We start from the raw sequence: 20,582 nt of genomic DNA, 5'->3' as shown, positions 1-20,582 counted from the left end.
TATGGTAAGGATAAAACAAATTTAATTAAGAAATAGAGAGTATAGAGATTAAATTTTAAACATCATTTTATATATATTTATATATATTGAGAGAGAAATTGTAAGAAACATTATATATATATATATATAAAAAGAATCACATATGGAATATTAGTTTGCAAATAATACATAATAACATCTAAAAAAATCAAAACAACTAAATAGATTCTAGAAGTTAAATAGTATGACGAATATAAAAAGATTAAAATTTCAATGTAAAAGATCCAATAAACTTAAAATTTTTTTGAAAGTGCCTCTATACGAACTTATAAACACTCATATTTTACCCCCAATTTATAATTTTAAAATAATATCGAGTCAACAAAATAATTTTCTAAAATTTCTATACGTAGTAGATTAAAATAAATATTGGTTAGGAAACCGCGTCGTATATATCGGATTCCAAAATAATTAAATTTTGAACTATTTTAAATAATTATGAAAAGATATAAATAAACTAGATAAGAAAATATTTATAATACTTATTTTATTTTTTTACACGCTTGAAAAAAAGAAATTAGTTGATCGGAAAGTCGTCGACAGCCTCCGTGCATTGTCGTGGACGGTGGTCGACAACTTGGAAACAACTAGCCTTCGTCGACAATAGTGAAGCACTCGACTAACTCGACAGCCACTATCGATAGTAGGGAAGCACCCGACACAACCCGGTAGCCACTATCGTTAGTAGGGAAGCACCCGACCAACCTTGTAGAAAACTGAGTCCGTTAGGTGAGAAAATCTGCTATACTTGGAGTAAACCCAACATATGCTCAGTCTAGGTTCGACCCTAGAAAAAAAATAAGATTAATAATATAATACTATTAAATATTAAAAAATGGGGGTCCTATGCAACTGTATAGGTTGCCTTACCCTAGGACCGGCCCTAGCTTGGTCAAAACATGGACGGGTTAACATACCCCAAGTTGTTGGTCAACAAACACTCATTCCCTAATCGTCCGTTCATGATCAGCTCCTTGCTCCATCGTGTGATAACGGCCCAAACATCCCCAACGGTCATCGCTTGGGTTCTTCATTTGCACGACCACGTCAACAATAACCGAAAAGATTCCTTTTGGAAAAAAAAAATCAACTTCTCAACGAAGGGATCATTTAGCATGTTCTTGGTACAAAAATAACCACAAAGACAAGAGAAATCGTTTGGCAATAACCTAATATCATGTCATTCGACATAGAAGGCCAATTTTGTCCTTAATAGTTTTCACCAGAAAGGGAAAAACCAAAATTGAGCTTGGGACGTGAGATTTAAATACTCAGATTATGTCCATTAACTAAAGAGAGTTAGAGAGAAGAATGAGAGAAATAGAAAGTGAGAAGAATCCGCCATAGTTTGACGATTGAAGCTTTTGATATTTTTTGAAATTTTGAAAGGGAGGTCTAGTCTTGATTCCAGTCCATCGAAAAGTTGCTAAAAGATTTCTAGAGATTTTTTATACCGACTAGAAGCTCCCATTCCCTTTCTAATCGAAGATATCAACAAAAGTCAGTTTCACACATTTAAGTTTTTTTTGGAATTAAAAAATGTGGTCATAAGAGGTTAAAAACATAGCCCGCAAACACATTTAACTATTTAACTAGGCGCAGAACTTAACACCTGACAGGCTCGAACACATGACCTCTCAAGAAGGCTGGGATATCCACATATTGTTGCCGCTTAGTATTCTATTTGTTGATTGGTTGATTGGTAAATGTTCCTGATATGAACTATAAACTTTTTACCAAATCAGATTCCTTTCATTCGTTGTAAATAAAAAAAGGCTAAAATTCGATTTTAAATTTTAAAAAAATTGGATCATTTCTCTTGATTTCTTACTCAAGAATGATGACCCAAAAATCATGTGAACGTGTTTTAAAATATGTTAGGAATGATTGTGAACTGATTAATTTTTCAAAAAATGTGTAGTAATAAGTTTTTCAATGTAACTAGTTATTGGCTAGCTTAGATTGGTTTTTGTTAGTTGTAGAAAGTTCCTATAAGTGCTAAGAATGATTTGGCAAGAAGCAAAATCGATTTTAGTTCGATTTCCACGATTCACATTTTTTGGAAAATAATTCATTATTTTGGTGAGGCTCCGACCATACCTTACACGATGAATGACAGTTTTCACTTAGTCTAGGGACGCTCAACATGCTATGAAGAAGAATTTTAGTTATTTAAATGGAGCTAAAACTAGCTAGAAAAAAAAGGAAAGAAAAATATCTGTTTTTTTTCAGATCCAGCTAAAGGAATAATATAACATTTGTTCTTAGTTAGACGTATCTAGACTCACATCCGCTCACCTGCACATATGCCTACATCTGAGCATGTGTAGTGACATGTCCAAACCTGCTTACTAGGTGCCCTACTCCATCACACATTCTCATAAATCCATAATGATCAGTAAGAAAGAAGAGCAACTCGAACAAAATAAGTAAGAAAGTAGAGAAACTCGAACAAAATAAGTAAGAAAATAGAGCAACTCGAACAAAATAATCATGCGGTATTAAAAGAATCTCTACCAACTATTTTGAGTGACAATGATATTTGTCTTACTAGTGTATTTGTAAGCAATGCCAAAAATATTTTGTCAAGTGATAAATGACTATCTATATATAGGATATAAATAATAAGAAATTCGTAAAATTAAAGTAGTAATAATGTAAAAGGACTTCTAAATAAAAAATCAATTTTAATAATTTTTTTGTTAAACAAAAGAGAAACAATTACAAATGTAACAACTTAATCTCTTTTTTTTGGCTAAGAATGGAATGTACACAGAATCGAGAAAGCATCACCAAGATAATTAGTGGGTATTACCAGCCGATGACCCACAAAAGCTGAGAGTATTATTTTGATTATAAAAATCGGAAATGAAAATTCAAATCCAACTAAATAAAATTTCAGACTAAATAAAATACAACATAAAAATGAGATACCTTTGATGTTAAAAAAGTCATAGGGATGGTGAATCTCTTGTTAAATTAGTGGTTAACTATCATGACTTAAAAATCTTCTTTTGCTTCATTCTATATATATTCTTTCATTTTTATTTTAATATAACACAAGTCCCAAATTAAAATAGGTAAACATAATCAATATCATCTTCTTCATTTTAGTATCATTGTCGACTCAACGACTTTTTGTAACTAACTAGCGCCCATCAATGTCTTCTTTACCGAGAAGAACAAATATGCGTCATCTTCTTCTCAAGGCATCGCCATCTAGAATTGAGAAAAGTTTTAACGATTATTTTTATTTTCTTAGCAACTAAAATTTTAAAATCATATATTCACAACTACTAATTATTTCATAGTCAACGCCGTTTATTCAAACAACCATCAATTTTTAACAAAAATACATATCTGCAACAACTTCTTCAATGATGATTAAGATCGTCGACATATCTTTCACAAATAGTTTATGTTAAAGTATTCACAAATCATTTGAGAAAAAAAAATCACACACACAAAATATAACACTAATCTAAAAACAATACAGATGTTAGAGATAAAAAATAATGATAATGAACAAAGGTATAACAAGATTTAACCAACAAATGTCTACATTCACAGTGAGTTGTACTTAAAATTTCAACTATTCCTAGGCTCATAAAAGAGATAAAAACCCATTAAATATAAACTATAATAATTAAAGTTTGTATTTTATTTTTATAAAGAATTAATTCTCATTAAATTAAATTAAATAAGAAGTTACATATAAAATATTCATTTGCAAATAATAAAAAATAACATCTAAAAAATCAAATAAACTAAATAAAGTTGTAGATGTTAAATAATACAAATATATAAAGATTAAAATTCTAATAAAAATATCAACCAATCATACAATTTTTTAAGATAATTTGGAAACGAACTCATTTGCATTTAATAACAATGAGTGATGAAGGAGAGTAATTCAAACAAAACAATTAAACAATGTTAGAAAAATCTCTACTTAAAATTTTAAGCAGAAGTGAAATTGAGTTTTACTCTAGGGTTGATAAATAACGACATAAAAAGTTCTGTCAAATGATAATTTACCATCAACAGATATTGTTAAAATAATGAGAAACACAAATAAGTTATTAGAAGATACATATCTAGAGCATCTAGATAAAATACAAATTCCAAGAACTCTAAATCCGACAACATCATCTCCTTTGTTGCAAAGAATAAGACAAACACAAATTCAAGAAATGACCACCAGTACGATTGGAGGGTATAAATAACAGACGACTCACCAAAAATTGAGAGTATTATTATTTGAATTACAAAAATCCGATACGATAAATTTGATCCGACTAAATTGAATGACACATAATTAAAACATAATACAATTCGAATCTGAGCGATGAAAAACGAAACAATACATTCTCTAATCCTAAAAAAGCCAATCGAGAGACGACCATGAACAAAATAATATTTCAACTAGTCTTGATTTTTTTTTTTAAAAAGAAAACATATATATATTTCAATTGTTTGTCATTTAACTCATATTTTTCTATTCTTTCAAGATTTAGCAAAATCAAATAAAATTATATTTATATTCTAAAAACATAATAGGGAGTGAAAAAGATTTATCATTTTTCATACATTCCTTTTTATAAAAAAGAAAGGCTTCCTTGTTTTAACATCTTACTCCTCCACTCAACCCTTCTTAGGGCTTCCTTGTTTTCGTGCCCAGAACTGCAACAACGTTTGATCTCTTGTCTGAAATTCTGAGTCATCCAATTCGCATTTCTACGGTTTACTTCTGATATTCTTTTGTAGGTAGCTTACACTGAATATATATATATATGGATGGAAACTATGACCACCAACCCCTGCCTCCTGGAGTTCAGCCTTACCCGAATCAACCGCAGCCTGTTCAAGGCTATTGGAGACCACAACAACCTTCCCACATGCCTATGAACCACTTGTTTCCTCTTCCGCCTCCCCATATGCTACCTACTCCTCCCACTGAAGGCTTTTATCCAAATGTTCGACCTTTGGCTCAATTTGATAATCATCAACCCACCACCCACATACCGTATGGTAACTCAAATGGAAGTCAAAATGTCATTCAACATAATTTTCCCATGTCTCAGCCCTTAAATGTGAGTCCCCATCCTGCCGCTTTGCAACCTGATGGTAAACAACATGATTGTGGGTCTAACGATGACGAGCAACTAAAAGTGAACTCTGGGGTTTCTTCAGATCATGGGAGCAAATCTTGGGAATCTTGTGGTATTGAAACAGCTGCCCAAGATGCTGTGTTGCGTGAACAAGTATCTTGTTATAACTTTTGATTATGCATATTGTTTTTTTTTATCCTTTCTGTGATTGATGTAATTACTGTAACTTGGAATGCATCTTTCAGGAAATTGTCACCCAGAAGGTTATACAAACTCAGAGGTTTGTTTTCCTTGTTTAACACTAGATTTATATCCTCTTACTTGTATTAGCAGGAATTAATGTTTAAGCTACACTAAATGACAACAGACTAGCAAGAGATGCAAGTGGACCTCCTGGTGATAGCAAAGATATGTTTTCACGTCTTGACCCAAATGCTTTGAAGGTATTGTCTTGTCTATTGTTTGATGTGAATTCAGATATGCCCCCAATTTGAAACCGCTTATTGTTTATGTTTATGTTTTTGTATCCGGATCCAGTCCAGAAAAATCCAATCATTTTTTTAATCTATCTCTCACTAAGTTTAGTTCCTGAATGTTTCTGTATCTGTTTTCAAATGGTGCCTTATACACTGCATATATTATGTTCATGTTTATATTTTGATTCACCATCCCTCCTTCATCATTTTATTTTTTAAATATGAACAGGAACATCTCTTGAAAATGACATCGGATCATCGTGCAGAGATGACATCTAAACATAACAAATCTTCTACAATTGATGAAGGTGATCTGTCTTGTTTAATTTTGTGTTCTGCCTTATCTTTTAACAGACAAGCTGTTGTTACAAGAGAGAAATCAACTGAAAATGCTCTAGTCCTATAAACAGTTGACCTAAGTGGGACGCAACGAGTAAAACAGACTTAATGATCCAATTACTGGAAGCATTTGGTGAAAGGTTTGCTATATCAACAAGAGTAGTGATGTGCGATTAAGGTTTTCTCCCCAGAAAAAAAGGGTGATTAAGTTGAGTTGAATTCCCAATTCAATAACAACAATTGGGTTTTAACTAATATTTAAATGTAAAGGATAGTTATTTGTTTAATAGTTATTTATAAGTTTATCATATAATTTTCTAAAAAAAAGTTAAACATATAATTATCCTATTAATAAATGTCCCATAATCTAGGAAAGGGTATTGATCCTAGAATAATTGTGTATTTAAAGGGCATGACCCATGAATACAGTTTAACACACAATTAAACAGTCTCTAATTTCCCACAAGTTGCACTACTAAATAAGACATCCAATTGCCTGCCGCACTTACTTTAATCGATTGATAGATATGGAAACTAGTATGTGAGGCAACAATGCTTGATTCAACTAGACACACAAAACACATACAATTTATATAGTAAGGATAGTGTTCATTTCGAATCCTGTACTTGCATCAAAGGCTCTTTTTGCTTTCTCAACACGTGTCAGGCCTGTTTTTCTTCATATACTCTGTAAACGGCTCAAATTACTTACCTCCGCCAGTTATTGGTTAACTCTGTTAAAATTTTAAATTATCTTTACATCATTTATGCTACTCTATAAACTCAATCATTGGCTAAAATATTTATTTTCTTTCTAAATATCAAGACACTAATGCAGTTAACAAAGAATGACAAAGGTAAGTAATTTCAGACTTTTTTATAAGATGAGGAAGCAAAACTGGCTTGTCCTAAGTTTAGGAAATAAAAAGAGCTTTTGATACAAACCCAGCAAACAAAATAAGCTCCTTTCCCTATATTTTAAATTAAATCATCTGGGCTGTAGTATATGTAAAAGCATGTGTGACTTCCAACACCTGTTTGCTCATAAAAGAAAACATTCATTGATGAGTTCCACTAATCCTTGGTTCACATTTTATTTTCCATTACAAAAATTTCACCAGTGTTTTGCTTGATGGATTTTTGGTTTCGGTTCCTATCAGGTAATTTTGACTTCGGAAATGGATATGGTGTACCTGGTGGAGGAGCTTATTATAATGCTGCAAGACCTCTGTCTGTTGGACAAGGTATGGCAATGAACCTATTGGAATATTTATAAGTTTGTTCTGTAGTCTTTGCTAGTTGTCACCATGACTAATGGATGGTCTTGCTACTTTAGTTTTTTAATGCTTATTATCTTCGAGGGTTTGCTTAATATTGCTTCTCCCATTGAAAAAATTATTTTGTTTGGTTTCAAACATTATGTAACACATAATTCTTGTCATATTATATAATACACTAACAAAAATTTCATCTCCACCCATAAAGAAAGAGGCAAATGAGCCACAGAGACAACATAGCTAGAGTTAAGTAACTGTACACTAGGAAAGTTAGACATGTTATTTGAAACATAACAGTTGACAAAGAGATGATGAACCCTTAAGATCAAGAGAAAAACCTTGATGCAGAAGAGGAGGATAAAACAGTAGATAAAGCTATTGCTACTATCAAAGTCGAAGTTATATTATGTTATGTTACAACACCAAACCAATCATAAAAATCACTAACTGGAGTCTGATGGTGAGTGTAAATATTAGATATGATATATTCTTAGATTTTATTTAGATTAATATCGTATAATATAACATGATTATGATATGATTGGAGATAATCATATTATAATCGATAGAGATACTGTTACATTTGTTTGGTTTCAGTGTAGATGCTGGTTACGAGTAGAACACTGTATAAATAGGAAGATCCCTAGTGTATATGATGCATCGTTTTGGTAAAAGAGGTATATTTTATGTTGAGTTATGTTACAAGTAACTTTATAAGGAGCATGAGAGTGTTAGATGCATTGAAAAAAATGCTGTTATGAGTAATCTTTATAAGGATCTTTTATTTTTCTTGCTTATTTCTTATCCTCAAGTCAACCTTATTTTACCATTCCCCCTACCTTGCCCACACCCAAAAACAATTAGTTGCGCAGCTAAAAAATGGATAAGATTACTTGCATTTTCATATGCCATGAAGAATAGCTAGGTTGTGGAACATATTGGACTGGTTTGGTACATTTTATTTTTCATGTGGATCATAATCCAGAAAAGTTTACATTTATTATGTTTTCCAAATATCATAATAATCTGAATAATGATCCATAAAGAAAGATGTATGCCAAATGAAGCCAAAAATCACACTATAATGTGGATCATGATATAAAAAAATTTCTTTATACCAAATGGAGTAAAATATTACACTATAATTTGAATTATGATAAAAAAATCTTATACCAACGAAAAAAATCACTCTCAATTTTAGCTTTGGCAATTTTCAATGTGGTCATGATTGTAATGCAAATTGTGACTAACAATTCTTGGATGTAAAAATAAGTTACATCCATAGAAGTTTTAACTTTGTGTGAATGTGTAATTTTGACATAGACGACATTCTTATGGATATATGTAGGTAAGTCTGAAACTGATGGTGAGAAAAATAACCATAGAGTTTCTATAGTTAATGGAGAATCAGATATGAAAGGTGTATCAGGAGATTTGCCTGATTACCTGAAACAAAAGTTGAAAGCACGTGGAATACTAAAAGAAGGGCCTGCCAAAGAGGATTCCGCTTCTAACGATTATGTAAGTCAATGGATTTTGTGCAGTTTCTTGTCTATTTATCCTTATGTTTCTTCTCCTTGATATTCATGGCACACTAAAAAGACTTTCCAACTAGGTTTACACTTTTACGAATAAAGCCCAAAGAGTACCATTTCGTTATTTGTTTGTTTCATCTCTCTCTTATTACTCGTATTTGTTAAAAATTCAACTTTATTTTTTTCCCTAGAAGTTGGAGAGCTCATCAATCCAGTCACCAGTGAAGTTGCTTCATGGATGGGTGCGTATAAGAATTTATGTCATTTCTTGCTCACCATGTTTTGTTTTGAAACCAATTTGTTTATGCATTTGGTGCTGTAATTTGGTTTATCTTTTTCAGTATTTTATTTTTGCAGTTATTATGTTCTCTTCTTCCTTGGCTTGTTACTTAAAAGACCACAAACTTAAAACATGTCTTCCATCTCATTTTGTTTGATTCTTATCTGTGGCACTACGTTTTTTTTAATGTGAATGGAAGATTTGTATGACCAAACTCTCCCTTTTAAGTAAATAGTAATATGAATATAGGACAAATGGTTGTTTTAATTGGAAACAGTATTTAAGTGATTGACACGTTTGAGACGATTCTCATATTTATGTGACAAGAAAGAACAAAAGTATCAAATAAAATGAAGTGAGTGAGGTATGACTTATGGTTGATATGTCTTCATGGTTTGAGTTTGAACAGGTAACAGTTCAACACTTGTTGATCAGTTGAATCAACTAGAAAGTGACGAGAGATTAGAGAAAAATGATGAGACCTTAGATTGAAAGAGAAGAGATATAAAAGTAGTTTCCAACTGTTAATTACCTTCTCTCTACCTTTTATACTCATCTCAAGTAATTTCTACTAACAGACTACTCATTTAATAACACTGCTATCCACTACCTGCTAGACCTACTACTAATGGTATATTGCTTTATCCTACCTGTCACAATGCCATCTCCTCAAGTTCTCTCGTCTCTCTGAGAGAATGTGGATCCAAGGGCAACTTCTTCCTCCTAGACTATCAAAATCGTTGGTCGGAGCCTCGTTCTGAGCCATTCCTGGACGAAAGAAAACCTGGCCAATAAACTGGAAGTCTCCTCCCGTGTTGCATGCTCATCTGATCAAGAACTCCAAATTCCCTTCTATCACATGTTCTGCTAAAATAGCCGTGGGCTTCAACCCCTCATTTGCCCACACCGTGTGGCATGCCACAACTAGAATGTGAACCACTTTCTTCTTTAGCTGAGAAATGTAAAATACATTGTGAATTCTAGCCGTACTAGGAAGCTGTACTTTATAAGCCAATGGCATCACCTTCTAGATGACTTCAAAAGAACCCAAGTATTTAGGTTACATCTTAGAATATTTCTTCACCACCATTATATATTGTTTGAATGGTTTCATTTCCACAAAAAATCCAGTCACCAAGGTCATAAACGACCTGACAAGTAACAACAAATTGCTTCCGAGAGACTCAACATCCTCGACATTTGGAGTCCTCTGCCAAATAGGGAGTGTATTGGAGAAGCATAACCGTAAACTGCTTTGAAGGGTGTATCTGAATGTCAGTGTGAAAATTTGTATTGCACTACCATTCAACAGAAGTATTTTCTCTCCTTCTTCTTTCCACTAAGACACTTTGGGTTCACTCTCTCAGTCTACCCATTTGACTGTGGGTGATATACCATAGAAAAATATTGTTCAATCTTTCTGTCATTTGAACAACCCTTTCCAAAAAATGCAAAGATTGCTAATAATTGGTATTGGGAACTTAGCCTTGACAGTGGCTGTGCACAACTTCTTATAGTCCACACAAAGTTGTCCTGTAAAGTCTTTTTATTCACTAACACTACTCGAGCACAATAAGGACTGGAACTATTTCGAAACACTCCCGAACTCAACATCTTACCCATCTTTTCTATTTCTGTTTTCTGCTCGAAGATTTAGAGAAAACCCATAAATAAGCCTTAAACTATTGCTTTTGTTATTCACCCAATAACTTTATTTATTTTTTATTTAGATCTCTTAAATTTTGATATATATACATTTCTGAAATACCCTCATTATATTTTTATGATGCGGATGTCACGTGTCAAAAATGAAATTCCATCCATAAAGTACAGTAAAGAGGGTTTAGTTAGAAACTTTTAGAAACTCAAATGGACTAAATAAATAAAAGGTTTGGGACGGAAGTAACAAATTAGTAATAGTTAAGGGTTTATTTATGTGTTTTCTCTTAGACTTGTGTTAAAAGTGGATTTTTAATTTTGATGTGCATCGGTGGGTATTATTTTATATCTTATTTCATTAAAAGTTCCTGTTATTCATATTAAGAAATGGATTTGGTATGGATGGCAATGTTCTTGGAAAATATTTTTCCTTCCATTTCTTCCATCCATATTCTTTTAGAGTTGAGATATTGTGGGTCAATGCTTGAAGCGTGATTTCTGTATAGCAATACCACTTTTAACTCCTTGGTTGGCGGGAAATATTTCTTGTTGTATGCTTAATGTCTCAAAATCCTCGCACTTTTGCTTTTCACTTTCTTATGGATTTAGTATCTGTTTTTCCTTTTAGTGAAAAACTTTACATGCGAATTTTCCTCATTGCATTCAAATAGCTCACAGTTATGATAACAATCTTCCTTTCTGATTACAATGTAGGTTGAGACTTTTGACCCTGCTACTGGTGCTCCATATTACTATCATGAAAGCACAGGGAAGAGTCAGTGGGAAAGACCTTCTGAGACTGCAAAAATCACAGTTGCTCCATCTTCATCTTTTCCTCAAGAATGGCAAGAGGCTTTGGATGAAACAACAGGTCCTCCTTTCCCACCTTTCTTAGTCTCTCTATCTCTCTGTGCATATTCCTGAATAATCTGCAAATAATATTTTGTTTTTAGGATTTGTAAAATGGAACATAAGTTAGAAAAAATAGATCAGACTGAATAATCTGCAACTAATATTTTGTTTTTAGAATTTGTAAGATGGAAGAAAAATAGATCAGACGACTGTGAGAGATAAACAACTTATCATGTTTTCTCTTTCTTTGGGCGTTTGGGGTAAGTTTGTCAATTCCTAGAAATGACACTCCTTTGAATTTATAATTTGTACCTTTGCAAATCTGTTAGTAAGAGTGACCATAGGGTTTGGATAACTTGGATCGTTCAACTATTATGTTTCTAGAACAAGCAATTCGTATTAGAGATAAAATCAATGAGCATATAATATGGTTTATCTAACCAAGAATTGTTATTGATAAATATTGTTATTAGTTAATTATTATGCATGAACACCTTCTTATATTTTTGTTTGATTAGACTAACGAGAATATACACAATTTTTTCTCCTCCAATGACTATTCCACCATTGGAGGAGGCAGCGGAAAATTGTGAACAAATTTCTTGAAGATGGAAAAACCTGCACTGATATCATGTAGAAATATTGAGAGAGTGAATAATACTCAGATGTTGAGTTGTGTTTACATTATAGATGTGTGATATATAAAGAACATTAAGTGTAATAAAAAAAAGACTAACAACAAGCAAAATGTTGAGTGTAAACAAAGCAACATGTTGAGTGCAAGTAATAGCATAATTCTACATGTTGCAATATATGGTCTAAAGCAAAGAGCATGGCTTGAGACTTTCCATTAGATAGTTCTTAATATGGGGTTTCCTTGAACTAGCAACAAGGCAGTACATTACCCTTCCTCAATGATTTGACAATCTAAGATTATATCTTCCCTCTTCACGCTCTAGGCTCGCCTCTCTCTTCCTCCTCACCATCATCGGTCCTTTCAGAGTTATCAAAATGGGCCGTGTTCAAACCAAGACACTGAAGAAGTCTTCAAGGCATATAATTGAGAGATTATTCTAAGATGACAATGGATTTCCATGTCAACAAGAAGGTCTTGGAGGAGGCTGCTTTAATACACTAAAAACATTTGAGGAGCAAGATTGCGTGGTTTTCAACCCACACAATGAAGCAGATCCAGAGAGGTCCAGTTAAGGGCATGCCACTAATGCTGCAAGAAGAGGATAGTTTGGGGAACATCACTATCTTCCTTGGGAATCTGCCATCAAGAATGACGTTTTTGAACTTGACTAGGATAGGAGACTCCAGACATACTTTCTGCTCTTCGCATGAGCAATCTTTGTGGGGTTATCATGTCTGAGGTTAAATAGTAGACATTGCCAACTATTTTTGAAACAGGGTGGTGGCGCCTTTTAGAAAGTAGATTTGATATATATTGGGATAAACTATTACTATGGAGGGCTAATTTATAGGCCTAAGATAAAGTAAATAAATGATAGAACAACTTCTTAGTTATACATGAATGGACATTTGTTATGAAAACACAAAATTCCCAGCAATGGTGTGCTTTTGAAATAAGCCTAGTTTGTAATTTCCACCTTCCCCTCAATCTAGCGAAAACTTCAGCCTAAGTGAGGAGGCCCAGAAGATCTAGATTCAACAAAAAATTGCATTGGAGACATGCGTTGAATAGTGGGTGGTGTCAAACATTCACATTGAACAGTGGGTTGATGTCAAAAGTGTCGAAGTTGCAGAAATTCCAATAGAGGACTTGACACTGAATATATGCGGAGTAAACTGCCAAACTTTCGGTGGGTTAATATTTCGGCTACAAATGACATAATTTCTTCTTCCGGAGGAGAGAGAGACTTTCTAAGCCAAATGTGTTTGGAGTTGTTTAGTTTAAGTAGGGGTAGAAATAAAAAACAGTAGAAAAGATCAAGTATAGACGAAATTGATGTGATGATACAATATTATTATAACCCTACGCTAACCGTTGGTGGAGGTAGCGAAAGACTATCAGAAAGTTGGAAAGAGACCTGGAGTGTGATATCACCAAAAAGTACCGAAGAGATAGTAGATTTGATATGTTTTGGGATAATTAAAATATTACAATGGGAGGTCCATTTTTAGGCAATACAAGAAGAAAGTAAAGAATTTCTTCTTTCTAGCCTAGCGGCAACAAGAGCCGAATATTACCAGCCTCCCTGAGGTCTTGGATTCAAGCCCGTCAGATGGCAAGTTCCGCTCGCCTGACTAATTTGTTAAGTGTGTTTGCGTGGATAAAGAAGCTATATAATGATTTGTGTTCTTGTCATTGAACCTATATTATGTGTTGCGACACAATATCTTATTCGCGCTCGTACTCGAGGATGTAATAGTTTCTCTAGGAGGGCTAAAGATAATTCCGTTGTCGTCCTAGTGATATGTGGGACAAACATTGTTATTAGTTGTCCAAGTTGCCTAGAAAGAGTTCCTTTGCACGAGTAAAAAGTTGATGTATTTTCACATATCGCCCTTGTTCTGTATACGAGTTCTTTCGAGAAGGTTCCATCGGAACAATTCTTTATTTGAAGACTTTGAACTCTCCCTTACTTTTGGGCACAGGGACGCAAGAACCAATCCTAGTAATCCCCTACATAAATCTTTTTCTTTTTGAGGTCCGGAGATTCTTCATAACCGCAAAAGTTAAGACATGGGCATAACTAGATGCTCGCTCAAGTACCTGAACCAGTGGTGACATCGGCAAGGAGAGGGCTGCAACTATCCATTTTGAAAATGATTATCATGTTATTCGTGATGCCATTGATTAGAAGGTTTTAGTGATTCCATAATCCATATACTATTTTTTTTTTGTGAACAATGGACTGATCTCTTTACCAAAACCTGTCTTATACAAATTTTGTTTTTCATCTTTGTTTAATAAGCTAGGCTTGATAGATTTTATATAGCTGAAAGGCTAGTGTTCATGATAAATATTATTATTTGTAGTATTGATAAATATATTTTAATTAGATTAGTGAGAAAATGCTCATGTACTCTAAATCAACAAGAACCAATGAAGCCTTATACGTTAATTTTCTTCCTGAGTATAGACTTGATATTTTCTTTGGTGCTCTACTAACTGCTAAAGTATTAGGAAAGTCTTATGTTTTTGTCTTGATTCTCTAATAGTTTAGTTCGATAAAGAAGTAAATTGACATACCTTGTAGACAACTTTTCTTTCTGTGCAAGATTTGATTCTTCCTGCTGGTTTATCCAAAATTTCCAGCTATTAAAAATGTTGAGTAGCAACTTCAGCTTTGATTAATGTCCAAGTAAATTCAGTTTTTGAACTATTGTTTTATAACTAATGTTCATAGACTTTAGGTTCTATAGTTCATTCATACCGTTTTTTACCGTTTTTTATTCTGTTAATTCTATAACATTAAGATTGGATACTCTTTCAGTGTTTTGTTTTGTCCTATTAAGTTCCATATGTTAAATAACATTAGTGGCGCAATTAAGGGAATTTGACACATTTTAGTGAACCCCTAAGAGGTGAATGTTTGAAATTTTAGAGGTTGGAATCGAAAGTTTGCCATTGTCTTGCCAATGTGTTGTGGTTATACTAAGTTGGGGTTTAATTTATCAAATTTAGGACTCTGATATAATTTATTTATTTCAATTCTGTCGAGACGGGCCATACTCTCAACGTTCAACGCAGATTGTGTTTGCTTGTGGCTGCAGATTTTGTCTTGAATTCCTTCCTGAGTTTGTCGTTGACTACGAATTTTGTCGTTTTGAGTGAGAATTTCATTACGCATCTCGTTCACCTAGTTATTGATAAGCTATGAATTAGGATTCAGTAATGTTTAGATCTAGTTGGAAACCCTAAATCCTAAACCCTAAACCCTAAACCCATTCTCAGATTGCTGCCTTCTTAATCATTCAATTGCTCTAACTTCTATTCCCTCCAAGTTTTCCCGCCAAAACCAATTACAGCTGTCCAACCCAACTTCTTTTCCCTCTAAAACCAATTACAGCTGTCCAACCCAACTTCTTTTCCCACATTTTATTTAACTACTAAAATATAAAAGACTTGCTGTTAAAACAACTTATTTGTAAAATAACTGCCGACGATTATACCCGCTAGCTTATTCTAGGGCTTACAGCCCTAATTCTCAATTCCTTTCGTAACAGTTTTCTCTTCGAGTTTCCACCATTTTGCCTAAAGCAATGTCAACAGAACCTGATTCAAGGTCACAGACAGAGCCGCGATGACAAGTTTGCGGACAAAGTCACAACGAACAAATGCAAGGATTTGTGAATCTGGTTCAAATCGAAAATCAAATATCCGACCAGATTGAATGGCCGAGGATTATGGCTCTCATACCAGTGATATAGATTTGGGTTAACCCTAGCTTGAGAGTTAGAACAATATCTTGATCTCATTGAGTAAAGCGAAATATGAGATGAGGAAAAGCAGAATATGAGATAAAGAAGAAGCAGTAGATTATGATCTACATTTGAGAAGGAGACAAGGTAACGGGAGTAGTAAGATTTGAGGAAAGGGAAGAGAGAAGTAATCTTGACAATTATCTTTTTTCTGTACCCCATTCCTTTTATGTCTCTTTCTCTCTCCATGTAATTAAAAGCTAATTACTTATATATAGTTTGCGGAAATTAATCTAGGTTATTCATTTGTCAAATCTGTATAAAGGCTGTCAGCTTATTCTAAGGTTAGATAATCTAACCTTAGTTATTCCTCATATCAGACTCCACATGCTTGAATTGATTTCTGAAACTGCGCATATATTTTATTATAGAAGTTATTTGACTAAGTGTGAACGATCATATATTTTGTTGATTGTCACATAAACCAGGGGAGGTTAAACTAGGTTAGTGAATTAGGCATAATTATAAATCATGATGTAAAATTATTGTTTCTTACTTTCAACAATTATGTGTCATGAAAGTGTCACAATTTTTTGCAAATACACTTTTCATTATCCACTGTCGAAACAAAGGTCGCACAACTTTGGGGAAAACAAATTATGAAATGAGTGCCATCAATTAATCAGAAAGAAAAATGACAATAGAAAGCATGAAAAGCAGCCTCAAAACTCCAAGTCAATGTTCTCAAGAGAACTTAGAGATCAACCTGAAGCTTCAAATCGCGTTCGTCGGACTTAGCTCCTTTCAATTTGCCACCCTCATAGTTCACATCACTATGGATTCTCCAAATCTCTTTGTTGAGCTTTGAAAGAATTTGTTCAATTCTTTTGACAGCTGCTTCATTATCATGGAAGTGTCACAGTTCTATTCACTTTATTAGTTTTTGTGGTTCCTTGCATGTTCTGCAGAGCAATAGCTATCTCTGTAAAGATGGTCGCTATCTAAAATATATTGAGTTATTAATATGCAACAATACCACTTTTCTTGTTTGCTTCAGCCACTGAGTTAGGTATCTCAAATGCAGGTCAAAAGTATTACTATAATACTAGGACCCAGTTGTCACAATGGGAGCATCCTAATTCTAAACAGCAGTCTTATACGCAGCATACCGAAACAGTGAATTTGAGGCATGCAGCTGATAACCGCTACTTGAGTTTTGATCACAAATGCTTAGGATGTGGTGGTTGGGGAGTTGGCCTAGTACAGTTATGGGGTTACTGCAATCATTGTACGAGGTATGCTAATCCTATTTGTTTTCCACAGTTCAATGAGATCATGATGCATATGTTAAGGCTTTTGTTTCTGTTCAGTAGTTTGTTGAGTTTGCATCATTGACATGTTCTATTAATTGGAATGGGAGATTTCCTTGCTTTTGGACCCTTTTATTTATATTATCATCATGTTGAGTTCATTCAATTGCTAGAGACAGAACACAAATACGTTGTTTTGTTGGACAAACAAGAAATCTTGATCAACTACTTCATTATAATTTTTAGTTATTTTTTATCTGACCACCAATCACACCATTTCATAGTTATTGGAAATTAACCTTGTTGCTCATTTATTTTCTTTTCAAATTTTAGAGTTCTCAATCTTCCGCAAAACAAGGACGTATCAGTTGGAGAAGCTCCTGAGAAAAGGCTTCCCAAGCAGAGGTATCAGAAGTTCTGTTGTTGCTTATACTTTCTTATGACTTGTTACCTCAGATGGGATTACTGCTTTGTTCTTGGACATCTTGAAGAAAAGGTTTAGAATTTGAAGTTTTTCTTAAGAGTAGGGAATGGAAGGGTGAGATCTTACTTAGATCTTCACTAATAGTTCTTGAAGAAGAAATGATGCCTAATAAAGTTAATGAAACCATTAAAAACTAAGGTGACTGACTGATGAATATAATTATTAGTTACAAAATAACAGATTGGTAACATTATAGCAGATCGGGTCATTTGGACATGGGTGAAAGGTTTGACCCCGAAATACTGACACCAGACTTTATGGAAGAAAGATTTGACATCATGAAATGTTAACTTAAAAGTGAGAAGATATCCATAAACTCTAAAAGCTGAAAGCAGAAAAAGATGGGCATCAATTTCTTGTATACTAAGTTATGGTAGTCTTCCTAGCTGAAAGAAATTGCTTCTGGGTTGTATTCATATTTGTAGTAAGCTGAACTGCCTAGGCATAACGTTAATTTTATGGTCATTACGAGCCTATTTGGAAACTTATATTTTGTATTCTGCCGTAATTTATCACAATCACGATTCCATTGGAAAATCACCAAAAGTCGAATTGAAAGTGATTTTTTATTTATATTTTCATTTGGTACAATATTATTTTATTTTATTTTCGTTTCATTTAGTATACAAATTATGTTTTCGATAATGATTCAAATTATTGATTTTTTGTCACATTTAGTAATGATCATGATGCTAGATCATTGTATTTCTTGCAAACATAACATGTTATGTAGATTTTTTGGGATCACAATTAACATTAAAAAGTGAATCAAAACAGCGCTTTTTGTTTCCTTGGAATTTGGTTAGAAACAAAATTATTTAACATAGATTGATTGTTCCTGGATCAACGTTGACATGTTTGTGGTAGATCAACTAATAAATATCTGATGGTCACTTGTCAGGTCGAACATGAAACCTCCAGTTGGGAAAGGCAACAAAAAGGATCCCAAAAGACGTACCTATGATGACGATGAGGATTTGGATCCAATGGATCCTAGTGCTTACTCGGATGCTCCACGGGGTGGATGGTATACTTTGTACATTCTTTTTAAAGCCTATAATTTATGTTTTCAAAAACAGTTTCTTCTCAAATCTATGCATTGTTTACATAGAAATGTTACGGAATATTACAATGATTTCTCCCCAAATTCTCAGGGTTGTTGGGTTGAAAGGAGTACAGCCACGCGCAGCAGATACAACTGCCACGGTATTGTTTTTTTTTTATTCTTCGTTTTGGTAGAAGAAAGTGTGGTCGGATGGGATCATAGTTTATTTGGAAAATAAAATTGCAGCTGAATTATGATCCAAATTTTTCATAACAAAAGATAAATTCTGGTTTGGTTAAAAAGTTGAGAGTTCGATTTTAAGCTGGATCAGGTGTGATTTAAAACTATTTGACTTCTTTGTTAGTGATTTTAAGCTGGTTCAGGTGTGATTTAAAACTATTTGACTTCTTTGTTAGTGACTTGCCATGAATATTTGTTTCGTATCTGGATTTCAGGGTCCTCTATTCCAACAACGCCCCTATCCATCGCCTGGTGCTGTCTTAAGGAAAAATGCAGAAATTGCCTCACAAAACAAGAAACCTAAACTTCACATGTCAGCCATTTCCAAGAGAGGTGATGGAAGCGATGGACTTGGGGATGCTGACTGAAACGGTTCTTCAGTTCGGTTCTGTTTTGACAGATTCTCAGTGAAGAATAGACCACTTGTTGTATGAAACAAAAATTTGGTTACATGGTAGATATATGAGTGTGGCTTATGAAACCATTGGAAACAAATTAAAGAAGCAAATGTTAATTGATAGTCATTTTGCTCTATATTAAGGTTTTTTTTTATATGGGTTCCCTTTCATTTGTTTATGGATTGCACCATGTAAAGCTAGTTATCACATTCTTGAATGAAAAAATAGTCATTTATTGAATACAGCAAAACATTTTCCTTTCTTTCTTTTTTTTTTTCAAACAGAATCACATGAATAGGTTTTTGGATTTTTGTTTGTTTGTATATTTTAGTGTTGGAGCACTGATCAAATCAGAAAAATTTGGCTCTAGTTCTTTCATTTTGACATCTTGCTAAAAATCTTTTTCTGCATATTTTTGCACGTTAATTGTTAACTAAAGAATATATGAATAACTTTTACACATGCCACATGCTCTTTCTGGTATAAAACAGCAACATCACTTTCATGCATGTCTACATGATAATCATCATTCTTCTTCTTCTTCTTGTTCATGTATGTATGTTGTGAGGAGCTGGAGAAGGCCATGTGTTAAACTTTGAGAAATTGATGACAAGTCCAGAAGAGGTGAAATGGACTTAAAAACCTTCCTTAAATGATCCAACCACCAGATCGACCCATCCTTTTCTGTTTATCCATATTTCATATTGCATTAATTTGTTCTTCTTTATGTTTTGCTTAGTACTTCTCCACAATTGGTAGCTAGGTTTAACATGTCAAATCTCATAATGATGAATCCTTCTTGATAGTCATATATATCCATGTTAGTTTTATGAAATCTACTATGCTTGAGTTTCATATATAATATGATAACTTTGATCTGAGACATTAGTTGGGCTTTACTTATTGTATAATCAATCCTCTAGTTTCTTTTTTTTTTCTTTTCTTTGAAAGAATGATACTTATTTGGTTTGTTTTCATCACATTCATTGCAAGATACTTTATGTTGGCACAACATCTTTTGTTACAAGTTGTTACCAACTTCTTCTGAACATTAAGGTAGACTCATATCCTTGGGACTGGAGGAACAACATCATCTAAATGATTCAAATGTGCCAAGACTAAATTGATGAGCAAATGAGTCGTCT

At 33.4% G+C, this 20,582-nt stretch overlaps 1 protein-coding gene across 3 annotated transcripts; it reads left to right on the top strand.

Annotated features, from left to right (window-relative positions):
* The first annotated feature begins 4,690 nt into the window (after window positions 1-4,690).
* LOC124931293 lies at window positions 4,691-19,557 on the top strand. 3 transcript variants are annotated; one of them, XM_047471726.1, is made up of 13 exons: window positions 4,691-5,303; window positions 5,396-5,430; window positions 5,518-5,593; window positions 5,856-5,934; window positions 7,126-7,209; window positions 8,591-8,763; window positions 8,972-9,019; window positions 11,431-11,587; window positions 17,045-17,255; window positions 17,604-17,675; window positions 18,656-18,781; window positions 18,909-18,960; window positions 19,255-19,557. In XM_047471726.1, the coding sequence occupies exons 1-13, from the start codon at window positions 4,833-4,835 to the stop codon at window positions 19,405-19,407; spliced, it is 1,737 nt and encodes a 578-aa protein (XP_047327682.1). In that variant the 5' UTR covers window positions 4,691-4,832; the 3' UTR covers window positions 19,408-19,557. The 3 variants fall into 3 exon arrangements, with proteins under 3 accessions (XP_047327682.1, XP_047327683.1, XP_047327681.1); XM_047471725.1 differs by having other exon boundaries at window positions 4,692-5,303; window positions 8,969-9,019; XM_047471727.1 differs by lacking the exon at window positions 17,604-17,675 and having other exon boundaries at window positions 8,969-9,019.
* The last annotated feature ends 1,025 nt before the right edge of the window (window positions 19,558-20,582 follow it).

Source organism: Impatiens glandulifera, chromosome 3, assembly GCF_907164915.1.
Source record: "Impatiens glandulifera chromosome 3, dImpGla2.1, whole genome shotgun sequence".
In the NCBI taxonomy this organism is placed as follows: Eukaryota; Viridiplantae; Streptophyta; class Magnoliopsida; order Ericales; family Balsaminaceae; genus Impatiens; species Impatiens glandulifera.
The sequence above is the reverse complement of the archived record's forward strand: the minus strand, read 5'-3'. Positions and strand labels throughout refer to the sequence as shown.

Excerpts from the sequence above, each read along its gene's own strand:
- LOC124931293 (XM_047471725.1), top strand. The coding sequence starts at position 4,833 with ATGGATGGAAACTATGACCACCAACCCCTGCCTCCTGGAGTTCAGCCT. Across the intron at positions 5,935-7,125 it reads ATCTTCTACAATTGATGAAG|GTAATTTTGACTTCGGAAAT; the intron begins GTGATCTGTCTT and ends GGTTCCTATCAG. Across the intron at positions 17,256-17,603 it reads TACTGCAATCATTGTACGAG|AGTTCTCAATCTTCCGCAAA; the intron begins GTATGCTAATCC and ends TTCAAATTTTAG.